The 25,252-nt window shown below is 41.8% G+C and overlaps 1 protein-coding gene across 6 annotated transcripts; it reads right to left on the reverse strand.

Annotated features, from left to right (window-relative positions):
• Positions 1-28: 28 nt before the first annotated feature.
• TEX26 (testis expressed 26) lies at positions 29-24,094 on the reverse strand. Of its 6 annotated transcripts, none has more exons than XM_059892012.1 (8): positions 23,713-24,083; positions 19,342-19,423; positions 14,901-15,035; positions 13,805-13,970; positions 11,164-11,314; positions 2,730-2,906; positions 2,399-2,560; positions 29-674 (listed from the first exon to the last, which is right to left on the reverse strand). In XM_059892012.1, exons 1-8 carry the CDS (start codon positions 23,888-23,890, stop codon positions 601-603), a joined length of 1,125 nt encoding a protein of 374 aa, XP_059747995.1. In that variant the 5' UTR covers positions 23,891-24,083; the 3' UTR covers positions 29-600.
• Between the last annotated feature and the right edge of the window lie 1,158 nt (positions 24,095-25,252).

Genomic DNA, 25,252 nt, shown 5'->3' on the forward strand with positions numbered 1-25,252 from the left:
AAACCCCAGAAATACTAGGAGACATTGATGAAAACACTTCTATTGTGGAATGTTTTTAATATTTTTGCCTCAGAAATATGACAGTGAAAATATACAATTAAGACAAAGAAGTGGCTTAAAAATACAATTAACTATACATTTTTTCTTCTGCTATTCATGTAATACACAAATCATTCTTATACTTGGCATAAAAAATGTTTGCTAATTTTCCAAAAGCAGAGATTTGTTTTTTCAACTTTCAAATTCAAAATCAACAATAATGAATTTTTTCATCCCCTAATTATTGAAAAATTAAGAAACCTCTTCCACATAATTCCTGGTTCAAAGAGGAAACCAGAACTGAAGACACAAAGTAAGTATCCAAAAGAGAATGGCGAAAAAACATTATATCAAAACCTACTGGATGCAGTTAAAATTGGGTGGGAATAGATTGGGAGGCAAGGGATGATTTTCAGCCTTAAATGATTTTATTGTTTAAAAAGAAAACAAACAAAATTACACCAAGTCATGATGAAATTATAATTCACAACAATTTGGATCTTATTTTTTCTTGATTATTGAGAAAAGAACTCAGTTACTTTCAGATGTTCTTCATTTGAACTACTTTTCTTTTTTATCCGTCCTCTGGCCCACATCACAGTAGGAGCGAATAAAGCGATCAAGAATCTGCCTTTCTGAAAATTATGAAGAAAAACAGGATGAAATTTTCCACTTAACTATTTCAGGGCTAAATAGAGAAATTTCTAAGGTGACAAATACCTGACAATAGTACTCTAAATATGAATTCAATGAGACCAAAAGAATCACGATAATCAAAGCTATTATGTCTAATAGCTAAAAAGACTCTTCAATATTCAACATCTCTTGAATGTAATTATTGACTAAAAAGAGCAAACAATATTCAAGGGATCAGCAAGACTTCCTGGAAAAAGCATGGATTGTGGAATGAAATAGACTTAGGCTTTTGTTCTGTGCAGCCACTCTAGTATTCTTGCCTGGAAACTTCCCTGGACAGAGGAGTCTGGCAGGTTACAGTCCATGGGGTTGCAAAGAATCAGACATGACTGAGCACACATGTGTCATCTCTATTTATTCGTTGCCTCATCTCTGAATCAAGGTACTGATACTTACCTAGCACAGGTGTTGGAACGGATGAAGAATGCTATATGTGAAGCACCTAGACAGTGCTTGTTCTGCGTGATGCGATGAGAAACAAAACAATAGAAACTATTGCTCCAAAAGTTACATGAAAGCCAGGGTTGCTTTTCTGCCTACCAGTACTGGTAGGCTTTGCAGTCTTTGAGTGATAACTGATCATGGGAGGCCCCTCTCTCCCCAGCCTCCATTTCCTCATCTGGAAATTGAAGGAGTCTTGTCTGTTTATGAACATCTATGGTCCCCTAATACTAACTACATATTTTTAAATTGTACATGGTGGAGCTATAAAGCTTTGTAACTCCTAGAAATTACCATCTGTGCAGCCAAAACTAAGAGAAAGAAAGCATGCAAGTGATGTTTGCCTGTCCTTGTGCTCAGTGTGACGAATGCCATCTGAGGGCTAGAGATCAGGGTGTGTGTGTGTGTATGTGTGCACGCAGCTGAGTTACTCTCCACCTAAGTTTGCATTTGTTTTTGTGATCCCACATTGAACTTTGAATGTTTTATAATGTACATAACATGTTAGTTTGGTGATATAGGAATATGTGTCCTAGAAAGTGACCCAACCAGTCCTGAATGACATTTATCTCTTTGAGGATGAGCTACATGAAGATTTGCATGTACCCTAAGAAGACTGTCACACACACACACAAAAGCACCAAACAGGAAATAAAGATTACACAAACTAAAACAAAGCTGTGAGAGAGCACAGACTTCCACTGGAGAAATCAATTAACCACAAGAAAAAGAGAAGTCGCCCTGGAGCAGTTCAACCACAGCAAAGTGAGATCAGAAGTAAGTGAAAAGCTAGATGTTTTCTTTTTAATAAGTGGGGATATATTCACTGGGGCTTCTTCGAATAAAAACTTATTTTCAATGGGATGAGGTTTACACAAAACTATATATGTTGCATGCATGCTCAGTCGTGTCTGGCACTTCGTGACCCCACAGGCTGTAGCTCTCCAGGCTCCTCTGTCCATGGGATTCTCCAGACAAGAATACTGGAGTGGGTTGCCATGCCCTCCTCCAGGGGATCTTTCTGACCAAGGGATCAAACCTGCATCTCTTGCATCTCCTGCAATAGCAGGTGGATTCTTTACCACTGTGCCACCTTTTTGTAGTCACATACATATATATTGAACACCACGGGCTAGAAGTTGGGAAAGTTTCTATTTGGTGGAAAGCCACGTATTATTATGACCTGTAATTTATCGAATAGTAACTTGAGACCTCATCTTACCTTTGTAGGAAACACCCTGAAGGTACTCTGTGACTTGAGAGGGGCTGAATGAGTTGAGAATTGTCAAGAAATCCAGGTAGGCTTTCCCGTAATCACTTTGGTAGATGGACTGCTTCTTCGTGCGCTCTTGGCTCCTCATGTGGCTGAACAGCACAGAAGGGACTAGAGAGACGCAAGGGAAGGAAAGACAAGAAGCTGTCACTGGGCAGAGAATCCCAGCCTTTATTTGTGGGACTCGCCAGGTCCCACAAATGTGTTGTGGAATGTATTGAGGAATCTCGGAATAAGAAGAGTCTACAAAATTGTTTTAAAAAGTTACAGGTGTACTCACCTAGACCTTGAGAAGCAATGGGTAGGCTCGAGTAGCATCCATATTTGAAACTAAAATCCTGTAACTCAGGAATTTTAGCTGGAATTTGGTAATTCCGTCGAAATTCTGTGTCTGCTGGTCGGGGAACTAACTTTTTCCATTCTAGAAACATCTGAGAACGCTGTTTATCCTTCTGATCTGGGGCAGAGGTACAAATGGAAGGCAATAATTACTCCTTGTAAGGTATTTCTAAATAGCATCATATTTTCATTCCATTTTGCTTCTGGCAGTAGCTTCCAATTTATCACACTCAGAACCGTCTCTTCTTGCATTTAGAGGTATGGTCAATGTATTTTTTATGGACATTTCAACCAAGAAGTAATTTTCTGCTTTATCAGGCACAGGAAGCATAGGCTAAAATGATCAGAAGTAGTTTCTAATGAATATACTGTTCATCAGTTAGGAGTGTTCTTTGTTTCTGCTTCATGGACTCAGACAGCACACCTCACTCCAGTAGTCCTGCCTAGGCTCTGGGGCTGGGGTTAGGAAGCAGAGTGAGATATTTTAGACAGGGCTATGGTTGCCATATAAAATATAGGAGTTCAGTTAAATTTGTTGTAGTTGCTATTTTGGTTGCTGCACAAGGCCCTTGCAATGAAATGTGGAGTTAAGTTTGAATTTCAGATAATGAATAATTTTTTGTGTCTGTATAAGTACTCATTTTTTACCTGTTATTAGGACTTCCCTGGTAGCTCAGATGGTAGAGAATCTGCCTGCAAACGCAGTATTTTTGCCTGGGAAATCCTATAGACAGAGGAGCCTGGCAGGCTTCAATCCATTGGATCGCAAAGAGTCAGACACAAGTGAGACACTAATGCAATATCATTATTCAGTTTTAATTGAGCATCTTGTATTTTTATTTGCCCAATCCAGCAACCTTAGATGGGCAGTACACATCATCCCCATTACCTAGAAAAGAACCACTCAAAAAAGACCTTACTGATGGATGGTTAGGCCAGATCATTGTTATTAGTGGGTCATAATAGTATTATTCTTGGAAATAACTGCTAAGAAATATTCACTAATATGATCATTAAAACCTCTGACGCACTAGCTAAAGTCAAGTTCCACAAGCATTACCAGATTAATGAAGTAGAGAATCACATCATCTTACTTAGAATGAGCTCACCCCTAATTCTCGCTACAAAATGTTGGTTCAGAGGTACATCACACAACACCAGCCTTAATCAGAACAAAAATATTAAAAATAGGAGTATCATGAGCAATGTCACAACAGTGCTAATTACTACTGACACTAACCTTAATTCTTCTTCCAAAATAGTTTTTCAATAGGTCTTCTCGAAATAGACTCCAATGTACATTGTATATCAAGCAATATGTGATGTCATCTACTGGCACCCAAGAGCAGTTTAATATTGATTTTTTAAAGAATGATCTCCATCCAGAACAGCACAGTGGGAAAGGGTTTCACTACATGGTGTCTCTTAATTTAGATGTTGCAGGGAGAGAGGACATGGGTACTCAATGGCCCTCATAATGACCTCATAAACTGCCTGAGGAGAAGACAAGGTTAGAGAGAAGGGAAAACTCTAGGGCTCCAAAATCAGGACACTCCTTAAGATATTTTGGACAACCGTCTGGTATTGTTGCTAGTAAGTACCATCTATATAACTCAGTTTTTGTGAATTACTAATCAGTTCAGTTCAGTCACTCAGTCATGTCCGACTCTTTGCGACCCCATGAATCGCAGCATGCCAGGCCTCCCTGTCCATCACCAACTCCCGGAGTTCACTCAGACTCACATCTCTAATATCTTTATTAATAAACAAATTCCCATTTGTTGCAGATGTCTAGCCCTTTTTCCTAGCTACAACTCAAAAGCAAATGCTTTCAGTTCCTACATGTGTTCTGTGCCAAAGTTAGAGATAATGAAGTCATTGTTCTACCTTAAGACAACCTAAAATGAGTGTGATGAGAAAGAGATAGACAGGAGACATAGATACAGAATGTAATACCTTGCAACTGTAACAAATGGAGATAATACATCAGAATTACTTAGGAAGGTTATGCCAAAATATACCTGCTGAACCTCATCCTAGACATTGAGAATTTCTAGATGTGGGAGGGACCCAGGCACTTATATTATGAACAAGCTTCCCATATGCTTAAGAATCACTGACTCAGAGCTTTGGATAAGGTGCTACAGAAGTCCAGAGGGAGTGGCTTCTCTGGTAGCTCGGTGGTTAAGGCTTTACCTTCCAATTCAGGGAGTGCAGGTTCGATCCCTAGTCAAGAAACTAAGATCCCACATGCCTCCTGGCCAAAAAAACCAAAACATAAAAAACAGAAGCAATATTGTAACAAATTCAACAAAGACTTTTAAAATGGTCTGCATGAAAAATCTTTAAAAAAAGAAAAAGAAAAGAAACCCAGAGGTGGAAGGAAGATAAGAATCAAAAGGCAGATACAGTGGGAGGGGACGTGGGTAAACCTATGGCTGACTCATGTTGATGTTTGGTAAAAACCAACATGATACTGTAAAGCAATTATACTTCAATTAAAAATAAAGAAAGGCAGACACAGCAGAAGGTGTGTTTTGACGAATGGTCAGCACTGAAGCTAAAATGCACGGTGCGTTTATCAAATGCAGTCTAGTTGGTGTGAATGTGAAGAATGCAGGGTAGGGAGGAACAGTAGCTGAGGGTGAAGCAGGAGGGGAAGGTTAGGATCCACACTGTGAAGGGTCTTGAGAGACTTGTCCATATAGAGCAACTGGAGATGAAGACCCAGAAATGACAAAAATCAGGCTCTGGATTTACTCTGAGTTCCTTTGAAGAGAAAGAGTAAGTTTTCATTGATCCTTAGTACATATCACCATAATAGACCTCATTAAATATTTACTAAATTGAGTGAACAAAAGAGAAAAAAGAAATGTAATTGCTATGTATTAGTAATTAATCTGAACCACACTCTAGTGACTGCCTACATGATATATGCTTACAGTAACTCTTAGTTCTTAATCCTTAACTAATGGTTTTATAGTCTTTGTAAAATTTCCTATAAATGAGTTCCTTCAGCACTATTGGGAGAAATTGCTGATACAGAAGGATCTGAGGAACACCATGTGAGTGCTGAAGTGCAGCCGTAATGTTGTTGAAGTCCCAACAGAGAAGATAACCTGACCCAGTGCCAACCCCACCCCGAGGGACTATCCCTGTGCCTCAGGAGACCAATTCCCACTGGTTTTCTTTTCCAGTTGGTAAAGGTGATAGGGCTTCCCTGGTGGCTCAGTTGGTAAAGAATGCACATGCAATGCAGGAGACCCAGCTGCGATCCATGGGTGAGGAAGTTCTCTGGAGAAGGAAATGAATACCCACTTCAGTATTCCCGCCTGGAAAATTCTATGGACAGAGGAGTCTGGTGGGCTACAGTCCATGGGGTTACAGAGTCAGATACGACTGAGCGACTCTTTCACACTTCCACAAAGGTGAGACCAGAGTAGTTATAGCCCAAAGGGAGAAACTGCCCCTTTGAGATAGTCCATGGAATTGCAAAGAGTCAGACATGACTGAGCAACTAAGCACAGCACATGATGTTTGATCCCTAGGTGGGGAAGATCCTCTGGAGAAGGAAATAACTACCCACTTGAGTATTCTTGTCTGGTGAATTCTATGGGCAGAGGAGTCTGGCAGGTTACGGTCCATGCAGTTGCACAGAGTTGGACATGACTGAGGCAACTTACACACACAGCACATGATGGCTGCAGAAAGGCCCCTGTAAATCCACAGCAAGGACTGTTCAAAATGACTAAGACCAAGGGCACTCAATCTATAGCCAGGTGAAAGCTAGTTCTGTTCTAATTCATCAAAGCCAAGTTCTCAAGCCTGAATGTGTAAACAAGCCCCTTTTACTGCTTCTCACTCATTGGCCTTAATTCAATAATGAGGATTCAAAGACAAGACACAGTCTCTGTGTTTCAGAAGCTTAAAGTATTAGAGAAACAGATACATAAAAGGGAATCACAATATTATTTGATAAATGATGTGGAAGAGGAAAGAACAGGAGCTATAAAAACATGGGAGGGGCGCTGATCCAAATCTGGAGGATCAGAGAAGACTCCTGGGAGAGAAATGAAGTTTACATTTAGACTTCAAATACGGACAGAGATAGGGCTTCCCGGGTGGCTCAGTAGTAAAGAAACTTTCTGCCAATGCAAGAGCCGCAGGACACATGGCTTTGATCCCTGGGTCAGGAAGATTCCCTAGAGGAGGAAATGGCAACCCACTCCAGTATTCTTGCCTGGGAAATCCCATGGACAGAGGGGCCTGGGGGGCTACAGTCCATAAGGTTACAAAGAGTCAGACACGAATTGGTGACTGAGCACACATGGACAGATAGGCTAAAAATAAAAGGAGGGAGAAGTCTTCACACAGAAGAGGCAGAGGGCAAAGGGCACAAGGTTACAGGAGGCATTGTAAAACTGGAGGGTAGGGGGCAGTCATAGGGGCTGGAGGACGCTGAGGGGGTGGGCAAGGACCAGATTATACAGCACTCACCTTAAGGCACTTAGCTTTTATCCTGGGGATAACGGTGGGGAGGGGGATATAACTGAAGGGTTTTAAGCTGGAAAGTGATGTCAATTGGCACATCTGGAAACTTACTATGACCCTAGTATGGACATGGACTTGAGGAGACAAAGTTGGAGAGGGGAGTGGATTAGAGGTTATCCAAGAGATAGATGATGATAGCCCGAATTAAGGCAGGGGCCATGGGGAGGGAAAGAAGCAGATGGAGGCGAGAGATTTAGGAGGGAGTCTCGACAGGTCTGGGGTATTTATCCACACATGGGGAAATGGTAATTTGTGCTTGCAGAGAGCACAACTCTAATTGGAAGCTTAAAGACATCTTTTAAGAAGGCTGACATTTCAGATGTTTTTCCATGACCCTTTATCTGCAAGTATGGAGGTCTTTTGATTCTGTTCCCATCCAGCTTCAGAAAGTATACTTCCCAAAGATTCTCTCCATCACTCAACAAATATTTACAGGGAATGAGGCTACATGCTGTACTAGGCCCTGAGTGAATAAGAGCTTTGGGGGGCGTACTGAGTCATGGAGGAAAGAGCAAAGCACAAACAACAGGAAACAAGAATCAGTCAACACATGACTGCAGAATGCAAAGGCGACGGGCAAACAAGATGACAGCAGGCCTCTTCAGATAAATCTAGGAAAGGTCTCACAGGCAAGGTGACATTTAAGCTGGAGTCGAGAGAGTGACAAAATGAAACCGCGCCTTTCAGGCAGAGGGGACAGGCTGAGTGCTGACCAAAGGTGGGCAAGAGGTTGCAATCTTAAAGGAACTGAAAAAAGGCGCATGTCGCTGGAGACTAGTGAATGAGAGGGAAAGCAAGGGCCAGGCCAGGCTTGCAGGGCCTTGTGAACCAAGAGAACGAAGTGGAACAGGGATTTTATTCAAAGTGCAAAGGAAGACAGTGAAAAGAAGCAGCAGAGGTATTCGATCCAGTTTAGACTGTGAAAGAGCCTCTGGCTGCCATGTGGCGAAGGAATTGCAGGGGTCGGTAGATGATACACAAAGTTCAGTGTTAGGGGAAGAAGAAGGTGATGACTTGGAACCCTAATGAGGCCTCTACTTGATCCCCCAATACACAAAATCAGGGGCCCAAGGAAGGACTTGAGGAAGAGATACAAATGCAGAAATCCTCGGGATGATGGAGAGTTGCTTTTATAAAGGAACCAGGAACCCTAAGGAACTCTGTTAGAAGTCAAGTAGAAAAAAAGACCAAAAAAAAAAAAGAGAGAGAGAGAGACACAAAGAAGTAGGGGAAACCAGGAGAGTATGGTGTCACAGAAGTTCAAAGGCCGCTTGCTCCTTCTTGTTTCAAGAAGGAGCAAGCAGCCACTGACATTTCATGCTGCCAGATTATTGGGCACGTTGACAAGAGTAGCTTCAATGACCAGATGGGGCAGAGACCAGATTGGAAAGGTTTGGAAGTAAAAGAATTAGCAGTGCTTCCTATGAAACCCAGTGGATGGCAACCATGCAAATGACTCCTCCCTCCCCACACTTGACCAGACTGAGAGCAGATTGGAGAGGTTAACACATTTTTAGAAGATGGAAACCAAATAGAGATGCAGCAATTGAGTTAGCAAAGTAGGGAAAGCTGAAATGAAGGGACTGCAGAAGGGGTTAACAAAATTAACCCACACAGCAAATCCACACAGCAAATCCACATGAGCTAATCCACACAGCAAAACTGCAGCAGGCTCAAAGTCAGAGGGAATTGGTTCAGTGGAAGGCTGGTATGGAGGCTCAGGGCAGAAAATGGGTGATCTTGGTCAAAACTTGGATACAGAGTGGTTAGAATTCCCTGAATCACCTTCTTGACCTCATGGTAGTCACATGATTACCCTTCCTAGACAGGTTCTTGGAGCAAAACTGAACCAAAGAAGCTCTGGATTCAGGGACACCAGGCACAGCAGAAGGCGATGTACTGAGATGTTGGACCAGGTAAAAATGGATTTAGTGAGTGTGACAGGCACATAGAAAACTAAGCATTTTAAAAGAATTAATTATTAAATATCAATCACCTCAGATATGCAGATGACACCACCCTTATGGCAGAAAGTGGAGAGGAACTCAAAAGCCTCTTGATGAAAGTGAAAAAGGAGAGTGAAAAAGTTGGCTTAAAGCTCAACATTCAGAAAATGAAGATCATGGCACCTGGTCCCATCACTTCATGGCAAATAGATGGGGAAACAGTGCAAACAGTGTCAGACTGTATTTTGGGGGGCTCTAAAATCACTGCAGATGGTGACCGCAGCCATGAAATTAAAAGACGCTTACTCCTTGGAAGGAAAGTTATGACCAACCTAGATAGCATATTCAAAAGCAGAGACATTACTTTGCCAACAAAGGTCCGTCTAGTCAAGGCTATGGTTTTTCCAGTGGTCATGTATGGATGTGAGAGTTGGACTGTGAAGAAAGCTGAGCGCCGAAGAATTGATGCTCTTGAACTGTAGTGCTGGAGAAGACTCTTGAGAGTCCCTTGGACTGCAAGGAGATCCAATCAGTCCATTCTGAAGGAGATCAGCCCTGGGTGTTCTTTGGAAGGAATGATGCTGAAGCTGAAACTCCAGTACTTTGGCCACCTCATGTGAAGAGTTGATTCATTGGAAAAACCTCTGATGCTGGGAAGGATTGGGGGCAGGAGGAAAAGGGGACGACAGAGGATAAGATGGCTGGATGGCATCACCGACTCGATGGACGTGAGTTTGAGTGAACTCCGGGAGTTGGTGATGGACAGGGAGCCTGGCGTGCTGCGATTCATGGGGTCGCAAAGAGTTGGACACGACTGAGTGACTGAACTGAACTGAACTGAATGGTAAAAAAAGCAAAAGAGAACTAAAAGGAAATATACCCATAAAATATCATTTGGCTCAGTAGTGTTTGTTGTTGCCGCTATTTAGTCTCTAAGTCGTGTCCAACTCTTTGTGACCCCATGGACTATAGTCTGCCAGCCTCCTCTGTCCATGGGATTTCCAGGCAAGGATACTAGAGTGGGCTGCCATTTCCTTCTCCAGGGGATTTTCCTGACTCAGGGATCAAACTCATGCCTCTTGCTTTGGCAGATGGATTCTTTACCACTGAGCCACCAGGGAAGCCCAAGCAGTGTTAACATAATTATAATATATCATATGATCATAATTATAATATAAACACTAGCAATGGCATTAACTCCAAATTTGTAATATACTTATATTGAGAGGATGGATGGAGGGGACATGAGAAAGAATTGTAGGAGGACCACATCCTCAGTTACTATAACTGAAGTCCATCATAATGCCTAAGACTGATGAATCAGAAAGAGTAGTGCGAGGATATGATTTTAAAATACAGAGGATCCCATAAGAATAAATAGTTGAAAGGATGGAAATTGATAGTCAGTGGGAGTAGGACCGAGAGTGGATGGGGGAGGGGTCAGGGAATTGCTATTTCACTGTGAACCTGTAGGTAACTATTAGATTTCACTCTATGCACATATCAGTTTAATAAAAGGAATTTTAACATAAGAGTTTTTAAAATGGTAAACCAGCAGTAAATAATTGCGACAGAAGGCTTAACTCAACCCCATCATCTTCTCCTGGCTCATCCTTGTCCTTTGGACACAAGAAGCCTATCCTGACCTCTTCCTCCAGTGTTAGGCTGATGTCCTACTGTGCACCCACAGAACCCCGCATTTCCCACAACATGCACCTTTTTATAGGTGCTCACTAGGTCAACTCTTGTTTGCAAAATTGCCTTTCTCCACGTCTATACTGTGAGTGTCTTGAGGGAAGAGACCACATCTGTGTTGCTCACCATGGAGACTCCGGTGCCTAACATTTTACCAGGGAAAGGAGAAAAATGAACGTTTACCCATCGATCGGTCCACAAAATCTCTCTTTGTGATGGAAATAAACTGATTTCCTATTGCCTTCCGAACTTCTTCCATTGATGCAGCAATTTTCCAAGGAAAGTAGCTCTTTAATGAGGTTGTTGATTGAGGTAGTGTCCAGAGAAAGAAGTCCTATGGATACAAACACAATTTTCAAGAAAATCCACAGGGTTTCACCTTATGGAATGAAGAACACATGTGTTTTTGTATGTATGTGCTAAGTCACTTCAGTTGTGTCCAACTTTTGTGACCCCATGGATTGTAGCCCGCCAGGCTCCTCTGTCCATAGGATTCTCCAGGCAAGAATACTGGAGTGGGTTACCATTTCCTCTTCCAGGGGATCTTCCCAACCCAGGGATTGAACCCAGGTCTCTTACATCTCCTGCATTGGCAGGTGGGTTCTTTACCACTAGTGCCACCTGGGAAGTGTTTTTGTATACACATTCTTTTGAGTTCTTTACACCCAGCTACCACGATGAAGTTGCAGTGTCTTGCAGAGCCATCATCTGACCCAGCTATAACATGGAGCTTTGTCATTTCTTTCATTTTTCATGTGGAAGACAAGAAAATATGGCTGGGAGAAGTGATCATATTCTAAATATATTTTATAGGTATATAAGGTTTCTGGATGCATAGAATGTGGGATGTGAAGCAAAACAATGGGCCAAAAATGCAGAGAGGCCTCAGAAGAGTAAATAATGCAATAGACTCTCAACTTAGGTGATGGGAGAGTCTACAGGCTGGCAAAGGAACACTCATTGGCTTAGACAGCACAGGACCCTCCCACTCTGGCTCTTATTGGTTGAGACAGCACAGGACACCCTGCCACCCTGGCTGCCATTTGTTGAGAGCCTTCAATAACACTTAAAGGGAAAATAAATGCTGTCCAGTATGTATGTGTATGTCATATGTATACATATACAGTGTAATATTGTAACTATTTGGCATTAATTATAAATCTTAAGGAAAATACTCAAGAGGTAAATAGATTATATGTGGGTGCCATGAGGAACCAAATTAAATGGGGCATGTGTGTGTGTTCTAATGACTCCAAAGTCTACATCTAAAGCTCACCTTTTCCATTCGAGTCATAGATTTGTGCATTCAACTGCCTATTGGACATATCCTCACCCAACATGCCTTCAACTGAGCTCACATTTCCCCTAAAACCTTCCCCACCAAACCTGGTCCTCCTGAAAGTTCCAGTTCAGTAAATAGCATCAGCATAGACCCAGCCATCCAAGTAAAAACAGAAACAGCATTCTTCTTTCACTGCCCACCTTGTCTTTTACATCATTTCAGTCATCAAATCCTGACCTTAAATTCTACTGACCTGACCATCAAATTCTACTACCTTATTACCCATTGAACATGTCCAGGTGGCTCCATCCCAGGTGGCACCATGCCATGTGGAAACCCAATAAATGAAATCCTTTGCTACAATTGAGCTTTGCCTTTTATGATGCGAGAAGGGTACACAGTACCTAGAAAACAGAGAGAAGGTCAGCTACTTTCATTTAGTGGAGAAGGAATTCTAGCTGGCTCTTTTTAAACTAAGCCTATGAGTTACCTTGGTGGACAAGAGAAGAGCATTCTGGATAATCAAAATAGTATAAATTGTGATGGTTTGAGAATGCATATACCAAATACAAATACTTGTACATACCTGTTCATAGCAATTTTGTTCATAATAGCCAAAAGGTCAAAGTCACTCAGTCATGTCCAACTCTTTGTGACCCCATGGACTATGTAGTCCATGGAATTCTCCAAGCCAGAATACTGGAGTGGGTAGCTGTTCCCTTCTCCAGGGGATATTCCCAACCTCGGGATGGAACCCAGGTCTCCCACATTCCAGGCAGATTGTTTAGCAGCTGAGCCATCAGGGAAGACCAAGAATACTGGAGTGGGTAGCCTATCCCTTCTCCAGCATATCTTCCTGATTCAAGAATCGAACCGAGGTCTCCTGCAGTGCAGGCGGAGTCTGCAGCCAAAAGGTGGCAACAACCCAAATGTCAATCAATAGATAAATGGATAAACAAATTGTGGTATATACATACAATAGAATATTATTCAACCACAAAAAGGAATGAAGTGCTGATAGATGCGACAATGTGAGTGAACTTTGAAAATGATGTTTTTAAACAATGCTAAGTGTGAAGCCAGACACAAAGGTCATATATGGTACGAGTCCACATATAAAATATCTAGAATATCAGCCATAGAGACAGAAAGCAGATTGATAGTTGCCAGAGACAAGGGGAGAGAGAAATAGGAAGTAATTTCTTAATGGGTACAGGGTTTCCTCTTGGGATTATGAAAATATTTTGAAATGTGATAGAGATGGTGTTTGTATAACATTATGAATAGCAATTGCCAGTGATTTGTTTACATGAAAATGGTTAATTTCATGCTACATGAATTCCACTTTAATTAAAAAATATTTCTTATTTAGGGGGATAAGGGAGAAGTAGTTAGAAATAATTGTGAGAAAGTGAGCAAAAAATAGTCTAAGAAGGACCATAGCTGTAGATGATGAAGGACCTTTGGGATATATCCAAACTCTCATTCTTATGGATTATGGATATAATATTAAAGTCAAAAGATATGTAGATAGTATCTTACCTGACTAGGGTAAGATCTGTGGTTCTTGATTCCTCTTGAAGTCCCAACATTGATCGAATCCTCTTTAGAATATGGTTTCCAGACATACTCATCATTGTACTGTGTTTGATTAGGAATAGGATCACCAAGTGAATATGTATATCCTAGCCTTCTGGTACTTTTCTGACTATAAGAAAAGAGTAGAAACCAAACTAAGATTTACATAACAATTTCACAACAGTACACGTGTCAAATAATTTTTCAAAGATTGGCTAGCTTAAGGCTTGATGCCAGAAATAATTCAATATCTAGGTTTCCCTGAACAAAGCAATCCTGTATCTTAGGATGGCCCTTAACAAAAGTATGGGAGTCCTAATATGAAATTTAAAAGAATAATCTGAAATTCATTAAAGTTTTAAATTAATTTTTTTTAAAGAACTGAGTACTCTTCTGTATAAACAAGTAGTTCAGTGTAACCAGATACTTGGTAAAGAAAAGTTTCTATGAAAAGTATTCCAGTTAATAAAAGGAAGAAATATAAGAATTAGGATACCAATGGTTTTCAAGTCCCTACTGAAATAATGAAATGATCAGTAGTTGCCACTGTGAATATACACACAAAAAAACACCTATTAAATATTTTTGTTAAAATACCCAACCTGAATCAGATGAAGTCTTTGGAATATCAGATTACAGGAAATATATGAAAAAAGAGGATGTTTTTAAATGACATGATGAGGGTGGAGTCAGAAAAAAATCCAGAAGAATAACTTGCTTCTTTGACAAAGAAATTCTCAAAAAAAAAAAGAAAAGAAAAGAAAGAAAAGTAGAGAAACCTGTAGATTAAGTGAATAAAGATAATACAATGCATAGACCTTGTCTGGATTCAATTTCTAGGCAACTTTTTTTTTTTTTAATTATGAGACAATTGGGGGAAATTTTATTGCTGATTGGCTATTTGAGATTAAGGAATTGTTTTAGGTGACATAATGGTATTGTTACATATTTTTAAAGAGTCTTTATCTTTCAGAGAGACATAAAAACATATTTAGAATTGTGTGTGTGTTGGTCACTCAGTTGTGTCCAACTGTCTGCAAGCCCATGGACTGTAGCTCACCAGGCTCCTCTGTCTTTGGGATTCTCTAGACAAGAATACTGGAGTGTGTTCCCATTCCCTTCTCCAGGGTATCTTCCTGACCCAGGGATCAAACCTGGGTCTCCTGCATTGTAGGCAGACTCTTCACCATCTGAGCTATCAGGGAAGCCCAAATATTTAGAATTAGCATGATATAATGCCTGGATTTTGCTTCAGTATTATTGAGTGGGAAGGCTAAGTGGAGGATATACATTAAAAATGTCCATGTGTTGTTGATTATTATAGCTGGATGATAATTGGGAATTTATTGTATATTCCTTTTTCTATGTCTAAAATATTTCATGTTGACTTAAGAAAAAAAAAAAAGGAGGAATGGGTTAGATTCAGGTTATGTTTGCAAGAAACCAAACATCTGGAAAGTGGGATCCATCTGGATGCTGGACTGTTTCACTTGTCATTCAGATGAGCAGATGCAAGCATGACTGTGGTCCTAAATCAAACCGAAGTCATCAAAGGTACATGAAGATTTTTGCAAAGGGAACACAGAACAGATTACTTTAAAGGAATCGATTTGCACATCTGCATTTCTCAGTATACTCTTTCCTAATGTGTCTCCCCAAGTACAAATCTGCATATCTATGTGGGTCTTTCCCGCATCTCCCATCTCTTGCTCCCTGCATTCTTCTTCATCACTATACTTCGGGGTGTAAGCTGCCAACCATGAGAAGGGTGCCTGGCAAAGGGAAACTTCATTATAGTGCTTTCAGGGAACCCTCTTGTAACCCAAATTTCATACACTTACCCAGGACTTGCTGTTCTAGGTCAAGAGTAAAGGGTGGGACTATAACCAGAGTATTCTGGCCTGTGTGGGGATGTCCTGTATGTAGGTATGCTGTAGATGGTGTGGCTGAGAGTAACAGCTAGTTTTCCCTTTCCTAACAACTATCAAATGTTCATCCCTCTCTAAGGAGAGCTTCTAAGAGAGCAGAGAATATAGATTGCTGAAAATGGCTCTTTCACTCACATCTTTAAATGTAAGCATTTTTCCAGCTTTTAAAAACGTCCCTAAGATATGTCGATAGCAGGAAAGAAGAGCATCTCTGTGAAGATGAAACAGTACAGGATGTCAATGCTGATTCTTTTCAGTGTAACTGGAATCTTTCTGAGACTATCACATTTTTAAAGATTTACTGTATAAAACTGGTACATGAAAATCTTGTGATCTTTTTTCAGATTTTTTTTATTCGTCATTCAATAAGATACTTAAATCTACTTTTTTAACCCATATGTATTATAAAACATTTACTTCAATATAGCCAATCCTCATTTTATTTTATTATGTAAAATATTTAATACATGAAAGTATATGCTAGCTTGTCATACTATTAATTTTACATGTATGCTGCTGCTGCTGCTAAGGCGCTTCAGTCATGTCTGACTCTGTGCAACCCCATAGACGGCAGCCCACCAGGCTCCCCCATCCCTGGGATTCTCCAGGCGAGAACACTGGAGTGGGTTGCCATTTCCTTCTCCAATGCATGAAAGTGAAAAGTGAAAGTGAAGTCGCTCAGTTGTGTCTGACTCTTAGCAACCCCATGGACTACAGCCCACCAGGCCCTCCATCCATGGGATTTTCCAGGCAAGAGTACTGGAGTGGGGTGCCATTGCCTTCTCCTTTACAAGTATAACTATATGCTAACCTATATAACTTTTTCTTTCATTAAATGCATAGTAAATATTTGTTTGGTATCTAAAGAAATCAATTAAATTGTTTCTGATTTTTATGCATGGTATTATTTAATTATTTGCCGAAGTCAAGCACCAGAGTTCTGCACACATGAGAACATTTTTAACTAAGAAACCTCATTTTTTTTTTCATACTCCTCACTTCAAAGATAGCTTACATATATAGCTATACATTTCACTGTATTATTTTTATTACTTGGATATAATTAATCATATTAGACTTAAATCACTTTACACTTCCCCTGTCTACTTTTAATAATCTTCACTAAAATATGCATTCCATAATTTATCAGTAGTTTTCATAATATTTCTCAAAACATATTTTAACATTTATTTGAACTATAAGTGTAGCCAGGTTTTATTTTGACAGGAGGTAACCTAATTTCACTTGCTGGTTGGACAATGACTGATTTTACCAGCTAGGTAAGCCTGGTGTAAATTACATGAGTTAAATCTTCAGCTCAAAGTTTTGGATAAAAATAGATTTAAAGTATGTAATGATAAAAAAAATATCATATTGGAAAACATTTACTGAAATTAATGTTCCTATTTTCCAAGTCCTTTTTGAGTATATAATATGAAATAAGTTTCTTCCAAGTGAAGGAGTAACAGACGTAATTTAATAATCATTTGTTAAGACATGCCTTTTCATGTCTCAGAAAATGAGATAGGGAATAACTCAATAACTGGATGACAAATCATCTAATTATTTGCTTTCAATAAAAGTGAAGGAGTACCCAACCAAGCTGTCAGCCAATCAATCATTAAAAATCACCTGTGATTTTGCCATAAAACCCATTAAGAGTTCAGAGTATTGAATGGCAATGCTTCACTAAAACTCCTTTCATTCACATCTACTTAATTATGAGAACAAGTCTTCTCAATATGAGCATTTATAAATAAAAAAAGTAAGCAGGAAAAATTGATGCTGAGTGTGGTCTTATTCCAAAAATAATAACACTCAAATATGGAGACATAAAGTAATTGAAAACAAAACATCCCCATTTATCTCATTAAGATGCAATTCCAAAAAATTTACTTTTTGTGTTTAGTAATTATCAACAATTTGTAATGTGTTGATTGCTTTCAGCAATTCTGTACTAAAAATAATGTGATAACTCAATACTTGGAGTCATATAACATGTTTAAAAATTAATTTCAATTAATATACTGAAACAGTTGCAAAGAGGCATAATGGAGTGATCAATAAATTGCCTTCAAACACAAAATATATTAGAGCAGGGTAAAATTCTATGGAGGAAGTGGACTGGGAGTAAGAGTTCAAGAAGGAAAGAGAACGAAATAAATAATCTATTAAAGAAGAGCTTGTTTGTATATATTTTTTAAAGGGTCAGAGAGCATCAATTTGCTAAGATGGTTAGATTACTCACTGGTTATATGTAAAGAAACGATTTAATGGTCTTGTTTTAAAATGTCAATATTCAGGATGGGTTGGAAGTTTTATGTTTTACAGCTATTTTAATTTATGATGAGAACTTTCCTGTGAACTTTAAAAAGACGTGAATTTGAAGACCACTAATCTAGACTCCATAAGTACCCATTTGGTTCTGGCTTTCATCCCAAATGTTTCCTCTTCAGACAACCGTTACTGTCAGATGGTAAATCTCCCCGTAGGGGACATAATGTGACTCAGTGGGATAGCAAGCAACTCGGAAATCAAGAGCCTTGCAGCCCTGTGCTTTATGGAAGTCTGTCATAAATATTAGGCTGGGGGAAAATGAACAGAAATCTGGGGGGTAACTTCTTCATGCTAGCCAGGAGACTAGTGTGTTCAACTTGTCCTCAGAACAAACACGTTAGTCAGGAGTCATCATTCCCACTTTGCCAACCTTAAAACTTTTAGCCGAAGTAAAACTGGGCTTGTTACTTGTCTAAGGTAGCAGAGAAAATAAGGGCTAATTAGAACAGGGTGCTGAGGTTCAGCTCAGAACCCATTTCTGCCTGACTGCACTGCTGCAGTCTGGCCAGTATTCCATTGGACTTCTCAACAACGTGCACTTCTAAGGTGAAAAGATCCTCTACATTGGAAGCAATCTACAGAGTAAATACGGGCAAGGGAGGGTCCTCCATGCTGATTTCCCATTAATCACTGATGCCATGAAAGATGGCAGCCCCACCCTTGCTCACCCACCAGCGAGCTTAGAGGGGCAGCTGATGGAGAGAAATTCCCACCACCCTCGGTTCAGGTGGAGCTGGGGAGAAGCTGCAAGGCAATATTGCTTTAGGAACCAATAGTTGGAGGGGTGAAGGTAAAGGTAAGCGGACCTTGACCTTGTTCGACCTTCTGAGACTACAGTTGGCTGGAAGTGCTAACAATTCCTCACTTGTCCATTCATTCAGTTGTTATTGCCTACCTCCTATAAACCAGGTAACGGACTCAATTCATGCTCCATGTTTGGGTAGCACAATTATATTAACTATATACTGACTCTGTTGTAAAGCATGACACACAGTGGCTTTATGAAGGATCCGTGTATTAAATTTCTAAATCTCCCTATAGGGGCTTGGGATACTGTTTTAAGGTGAAAACCCTCTCTGACGCTTGGAGGAGACCTGTGTGTGCATCGGGTCTTATCTGAATGCATTTTCTATAAGCCTTCTCTGACTACTCTTTATCAGTTTTGGACTCTGAATAATAAAAGACAGGTGAACAAGTTCAAGTGTGTACATCAATGTGGCACGAACAGGGAGGTACCGAAACAAAGCAGGTGCTGTTCCTGTCTTAGGTGTGAATGCAGTCCTCATCGTGGTGGCATAAGAATCCCAACTGGTATCACCTGCTAAGAGCACAATAAACTGGTTTTAAATGTGGCAGACAGCATAGTTTGATCAAATGTTATTTCAATACTTAACACAATTTTGCAAGAGACAAACATTTTGAGTGGTAATGTAGAGTCTAAAGGAATGAAGGCCAACTTGTAAGCTCCACCAGGGAAGAAGGGAAGCTCAATTTAATCATCTGAGTTTCCCCCCTAAATAAAACTGTGTTCAGCCGTGTCTGATCCTTTGAGACCCCATGGACTGTAGCCTGCCAGACTCCTCTGTCCATAGGATTTCCTGGGCAAGAATACTGGAGTAGTTTGCCATTTCCATCTCCAGGGGATCTTCCCGACCCAGGGATCCAACCCATGTCGCCCACATTGGCAGGCAGATACTTTACCACCGAGCCACCAGGGAAGCCCTCCTTTAAGTTACTCGAATAAGTCTATTGTTTTCCTTGAGAATTCACATTGGCTGTTTTCAAGAATTTGAGCAATACATAAAAATATAAAGGGAGTTCACCTGAAATTCTATCATCTTAATGCACTCACTATCACTGTTTTAATGCCTGACTTTTCATGCATCATATTGGATACATCTGTAAAGGCATGAACTGATTTTACACAAAGGGGGTCATAGTTTGCAAGTCAGGTTCTCTCCTGGAGCCCTTCTCCGTACTCCTTCCTGCTCATACTGTCCTCACCCTTCACCCATCCCTCCTCCCAGGTTAACAGTTGTGCCTGTTTCTTTCCAGACTTTCAGACCAGCAGACATAATCATATACAGATTGATATATATGTACATCAATTCGGTAATAAACTGGTTTGTAAAATATTTTTTAAATTTCCCCTATTCTTTATTTATTTTTAATTTTTTGGCTATATGACATGGCATGTGGAATCTAGTTCCCTGGCCAGGAATCAAACCCATGCCTCCTGCCTTGGAAGTGTGGAGTCTTAACCACTGGACTGCGAGGGAAATCCCAATGTATTGGGCTTTAGTCCTATTTCGTTTTACAAAAACAGGCTCATCCTACACAAAGTAACCTTCATGTATCTCTTCTATCTGTCACTTAATAGCATGATATGAAAATCCCTCGTCTGCTGCAGCTCCAATTCATTCTTTGTAATGACTGCGCAAGATTGTATAGTATGGTGAAGTCACTCAGTTGTGTCCCACTCTTTGCGACCCCATGGACTGTAGCCCACTAGGTTCCTCTGTCCACGGGATTTTCCAGGCAAGAATACTGGAGTGGGTTGCCATTTGCTTCTCCAGGGGATCTTCGTGACCCAGGGATCGAGCTAGGGTCTTCCACATTGCAGGCAGACTCTTTACCAGCTGAGCCACCAGGGAATCCCATTGTATGGTATAGATGTTCTGTAAAGCTGTGAGAGTGGGTGAGCTCAGCAAGGGGCGGAGTGTCATTAGAAGAGCTGATGTCCAAAGGCTGAAACCCAGGCCTGTCCAATATCAAGAGGTTTGGGAGATGAGGAGCAGCTGGAGAAGGAGCCTGAGAAGAGTGTAAGATGAGCAGAGAACCAGGAGGCTGTGGATGGCGGAAGGAAAAAGGAGTTTCCAGGAGGAGGGAGGGACCACCTACAAGGCAAATGCCCCTGGCAGACCCAGGAGAGTGTGGACAGAGAATTCACTGCTGTGCTTAGTCACTTAGTCATGTCTGATTCTTTTCAACCGTATGTACTATAGCCTGTCAGGCTCCTCTGTCCATGGGATTCTCCATGCAAGAATACTAGAGTGGGTTGCCATGCCCTCCTCCAAGAGATCTTCCCAACCCAGATATCAAAGCCAGGTCTCCTGCATTGGCAGACCCTAGAACTGATCTGCCCAACCTCTCATTGCCAACAGAGTATCACCAAATTACTTGGGAATATAGTTTTAAATTTTAATTCAGTGGTCATTTGCTCCTTCATAGCTTGGCAGTTACCTGTGGCTTTTTACATTTCACTAACACCGGGGTGAAATGATCTCTTCACATTTGGTGAGTTTCACCTCCACCTGAGGCTCCCCTAATCTAATGAAAGGCTTAGCCCCTTCCTGTCATGCTCTGTCCCTCTGCTTGCAGACTCCTGTCTACTCTCTGATCCCGTCATACTAGAAATGACATTATCCTTTGATTCTCCTGCTTCACTTTACACTTTAAAGCATTTTATTCCAATTGCAGAATTAATGCTCTTTGTTGAGAGAATTTCAAGCATAGACAAGTAAGTGGGGAAAAACTGTGAGGCGGTGCTGCTCTCTAAAGAACCATCACTGAGCCTGAAGCTCTGAGTTTGACAGAGAAATCAGGAAGTTTTTTCTAAGCAAGCAACACCAACCTAGGCCCCATCACTCTTGGCAGACGCAAGGAAGGATGTGAGGCGAGGAACATCCTGGATTATCTGTTGGACCCTAAATGCAATTTCAACATCCTCATAAGAGAGAGGCAGAGGGAGGTTGAGGAGGCCATTGTGAGCATGCAGGCTGAGACTGGAGTGATGGGGCCACAGGTCAAGAGTGCCGACAGCCACCAGAAGCTGGAAGACGCAAGGCAGGACTCTCCCCGGAAGCCACCAGAGGGGGTGCAGCCATGTCAATAGCTTGATTTCAGGCTTCTGGTCTCCAAAATGTAAGAAAATAAATTTCGGTTGTTTTCAGCGACCCGTTCATGTTAATTTATGATAGCCTTTGGAACGAATACAGCACTTAAGAGCCCAGTCGATAGTAAGAGTTCGATAGCAATAAGCCCACGGTGGTCATCATCGACCTCATCCTATTTTGAGACCAGACCTGGGCACTGACACATCAGACCCACCTTTTGGAGGGTGACCCTTCCATCAGTGGAGGATGGAGCAGCATGGAGTGACTGTTAGAGACTTGGGACTGGGTGTGAAGGGGCAAACTCCCCCAGGGGAAGAGGCACTTTGGAGGCAGAATCAACGAGACCTGGTGATGACCTTGAGGTGTCAGTGCCCTCCCCTCTACTTTGAGCAGCTGGGATCCTCCTCACTGCACTTCTGTGTCTAGGAGGACAAGGAGTGTAATTTTGTACATGAGTCTGAGGCTCTCCTGTGACATCCAATGGCATGTGGTAGACAGATGAATATTTTGGTCTGAGATTGAGGAGGAGTTTATGAGCTAAAGATTAGAGAGCCATGAATTGGCACTTGAAGCCCTGTGGCAGGATGTGGCCACTCAGAGTATGTAAACCAAGAGGGATACACCTTGGAGGATCGAAACATTCCCAGACAAGAGAGGGGAGAGCAGACAGTGAAAAAAACCAAGACAGCATGGCTAGATAGGGAGATGAGATTCAAGGGGAATGCGAAGGGGGAGATCCTGGTGAGGAGCACCCCCCCACACACACACACAAACATGTACCTTCCTCTGCCTCTCCTGTTTGCCTGGACACCACAGAGAAACTCGGTGTTGTAAATATTTTTGTATTATTTTTTTTTTTCATCTGCTATTTGTAATTTACAAAGGGATGAATGGGATGAAAGTATACATTTCATTCATTCTCCCGGGACTGCAATCCTAGGGAATTTACAGTTGAACAATCCCCACTGCTCTGGAGCCACCAGGGAACCACAATTACCCAGCTAGAGGGCTGCAGTGGGTTATTATTGCCATGAGAAAGGCCAGGATGGAGCTGACTACACAGTAATCACGCCACTAGCATCACAGCTAGAGTGGCTCTCCCTCCACCGACACAAAAAGCTGAGTTAGTAAACCCGCAGCATTTGCATGCAGAATTAGTATTAAAAGCACTGCCTCTGTTAGATACAAGATCCCTTTGAAAGAAAGGGATGCGAAGATTAGAAGCCAGTACTAAAGGCTCTAGTTCCCAGCCTCTGCTGCCTATGCGCCTGGGGGTCGCGTCTCTGCATTCTTCAGCCCTGCCCCCCTTTCTGGGCTGTTTCTCAGATCCTGCCTGGGGTCAGGGTTCCCCCTGGGTCTGCTCTCTTCAGAGCTCCCCACCACCGTTTCGTCTTTGTCTTTAGCCTTGTTCTCCCAAAGGTGTCAGTCCTCCCTTTGCCTTGTACCCTTCTGGGTATTTCACAGGGCGTTTAAACAACTGAGCGTTTTAGGGAGGGGTTTGGCAGGAGTTAGGGCGAAGGGCTGGGGAGAGGCAAGGTCATGAAGGCCCTTTCATTCTCCCTGAATTCCCAGCCTCTATTTAAATTGAGTTCCATCCATAAGATCGCGGTATCTTGAAGACCTGGGCAGCCTTCGCCCTAGGTACCCCAGCTCCAGGAGAGACCCCGCCCCCGAACCTCGCCGGGCCAGGTGGCAGGGTCCGCAGGCTTACTTGGCCGTCTCTTGTTGCCATATTGAGAAGGGCACGCATCTTCCGGCCCCGGCTCTGCCATTCTTGCTCCAAGAGGCCGTCGTCGCGGGGCGCTTTCCACCAGCTCGACTGGGTGCTGCGGTGGAGGCTGTTTTGTGACGCGTCGCCATGGAGACGCAGGAGGGTCCCGACAGCTCATCTCCGGTGCACCGAGGTGCTCAGCGCTTCACCAGGCCGGCTGAGGACACTGTGCGATGGTAAAAAGATGTGTTTCTAGTGCCGTGGATACCCTACTTTTGTGTATTTGTGTAATTCATGCAATAAGCTTTCCTGAGCACTGTCATACATTTGGGAAGAGGAGCAAAAGGGGATTAGACTGAAGAAAGTAATATTGTCCGGCTTTAACTGCAGATGTTCATCTTTGCGCAGTTTTCAGCTTAAGCGAATGAAGGCTAAATTGTCAGGGATCTTGCAGGATCTGAGCAAGAGGAAGTAGGAATCAAGCAAGAAGACAAAATCACAAGTCATGTGTGCCAGTGGAACTAGAGCCAGAGTCTCTGAGATAGGTCCATGCTATCAAACGGGTGACCCCAGCACAGGAATTAGGGGACAGTGGGAAGGTGGAAAGTGTGCTTGGAAAGAGGACTGAGCAGGGTTGTGCGGGACCCCATTTTCCTCTCCAGGCCATGTTCCTGGCACCAAAAACTGTGTTTTGTACTTGTTGATTTAACTGTTCTTCTGTCCCCACAGATTGGACTGTGTCTCTCTCCCCCAGGTATGTTAGCATTTTCACAGAATGTAGAGGGTTTTATATTATTGGCAGCTACCTGGTAATCTGGTACATACTAGCAGTTTAGTAATATTGAATGTCTCCAAGTTAGGATACAGCTATTACCTACTTCCTTAGCTGATAAAGAATCTGCCTGCAATGAGGGAGATCTGTGTTCTATCCCTGGGTTGGGAAGATCCCCTGGAGAAGGGAAAGACTACCCACTCCAGTATTCTGGCCTGGAGAACTCCGTGGACTGTATAGTCCATGGGGTGGAAAGGAGTCGGACATGACTGAGCAACTTTCTCTATCATTACCCACTTAGGGCTTCCCAGGTGGCGCTAGTGGTAAAGAACCTGACTGCCAATACAGGAGATGCCAAAGACTACCCACTCCAATATTGTCGCCTGGAGGAGTCCATGGATGGAGGAGCCTGGAAGGCTACAATCCAGGGGTCGCAAAGAGTCAGATGTGACTGAAGTGACTTAGCATGGGTTACCCACTTCGGTGCAAAGAGAAAACAGTAAATATGCATTGGAGACTGCCAGCTCCACGTTTAAACAGCAATTTACAACAATCCCTTATCCTTTCAAGGAGTTATTCTAACACAGACCTTAGATAAACATGTTTACATGCAAGTGCTAAAAAAGTTCTTCATTTTTAGCCTAAAAATGAAGTGCTAAATAAGAATTTTCTGAGAGTAGAGTCCCATCCATGTAATGGAATGAATATAACACATTTAGACTCTGAAATTTGTTGCAATGAATGGTGGGACACACAGACTTCTATGGT

The sequence above is a fragment of the Bos taurus genome, chromosome 12 (genome assembly GCF_002263795.3).
Source record: "Bos taurus isolate L1 Dominette 01449 registration number 42190680 breed Hereford chromosome 12, ARS-UCD2.0, whole genome shotgun sequence".
Classification (NCBI taxonomy): domain Eukaryota; kingdom Metazoa; phylum Chordata; class Mammalia; order Artiodactyla; family Bovidae; genus Bos; species Bos taurus.

Excerpts from the sequence above, each read along its gene's own strand:
- TEX26 (XM_059892011.1), bottom strand. The coding sequence starts at position 23,890 with ATGAGCTGTCGGGACCCTCCTGCGTCTCCATGGCGACGCGTCACAAAA. Across the intron at positions 13,971-14,900 it reads CCCAAAGACAGAGGAGCCTG|TCAGAAAAGTACCAGAAGGC; the intron begins GTGAGCTACAGT and ends CTTTTCTTATAG. Across the intron at positions 675-2,398 it reads TCAGGGTGTTTCCTACAAAG|AAAGGCAGATTCTTGATCGC; the intron begins GTAAGATGAGGT and ends CATAATTTTCAG.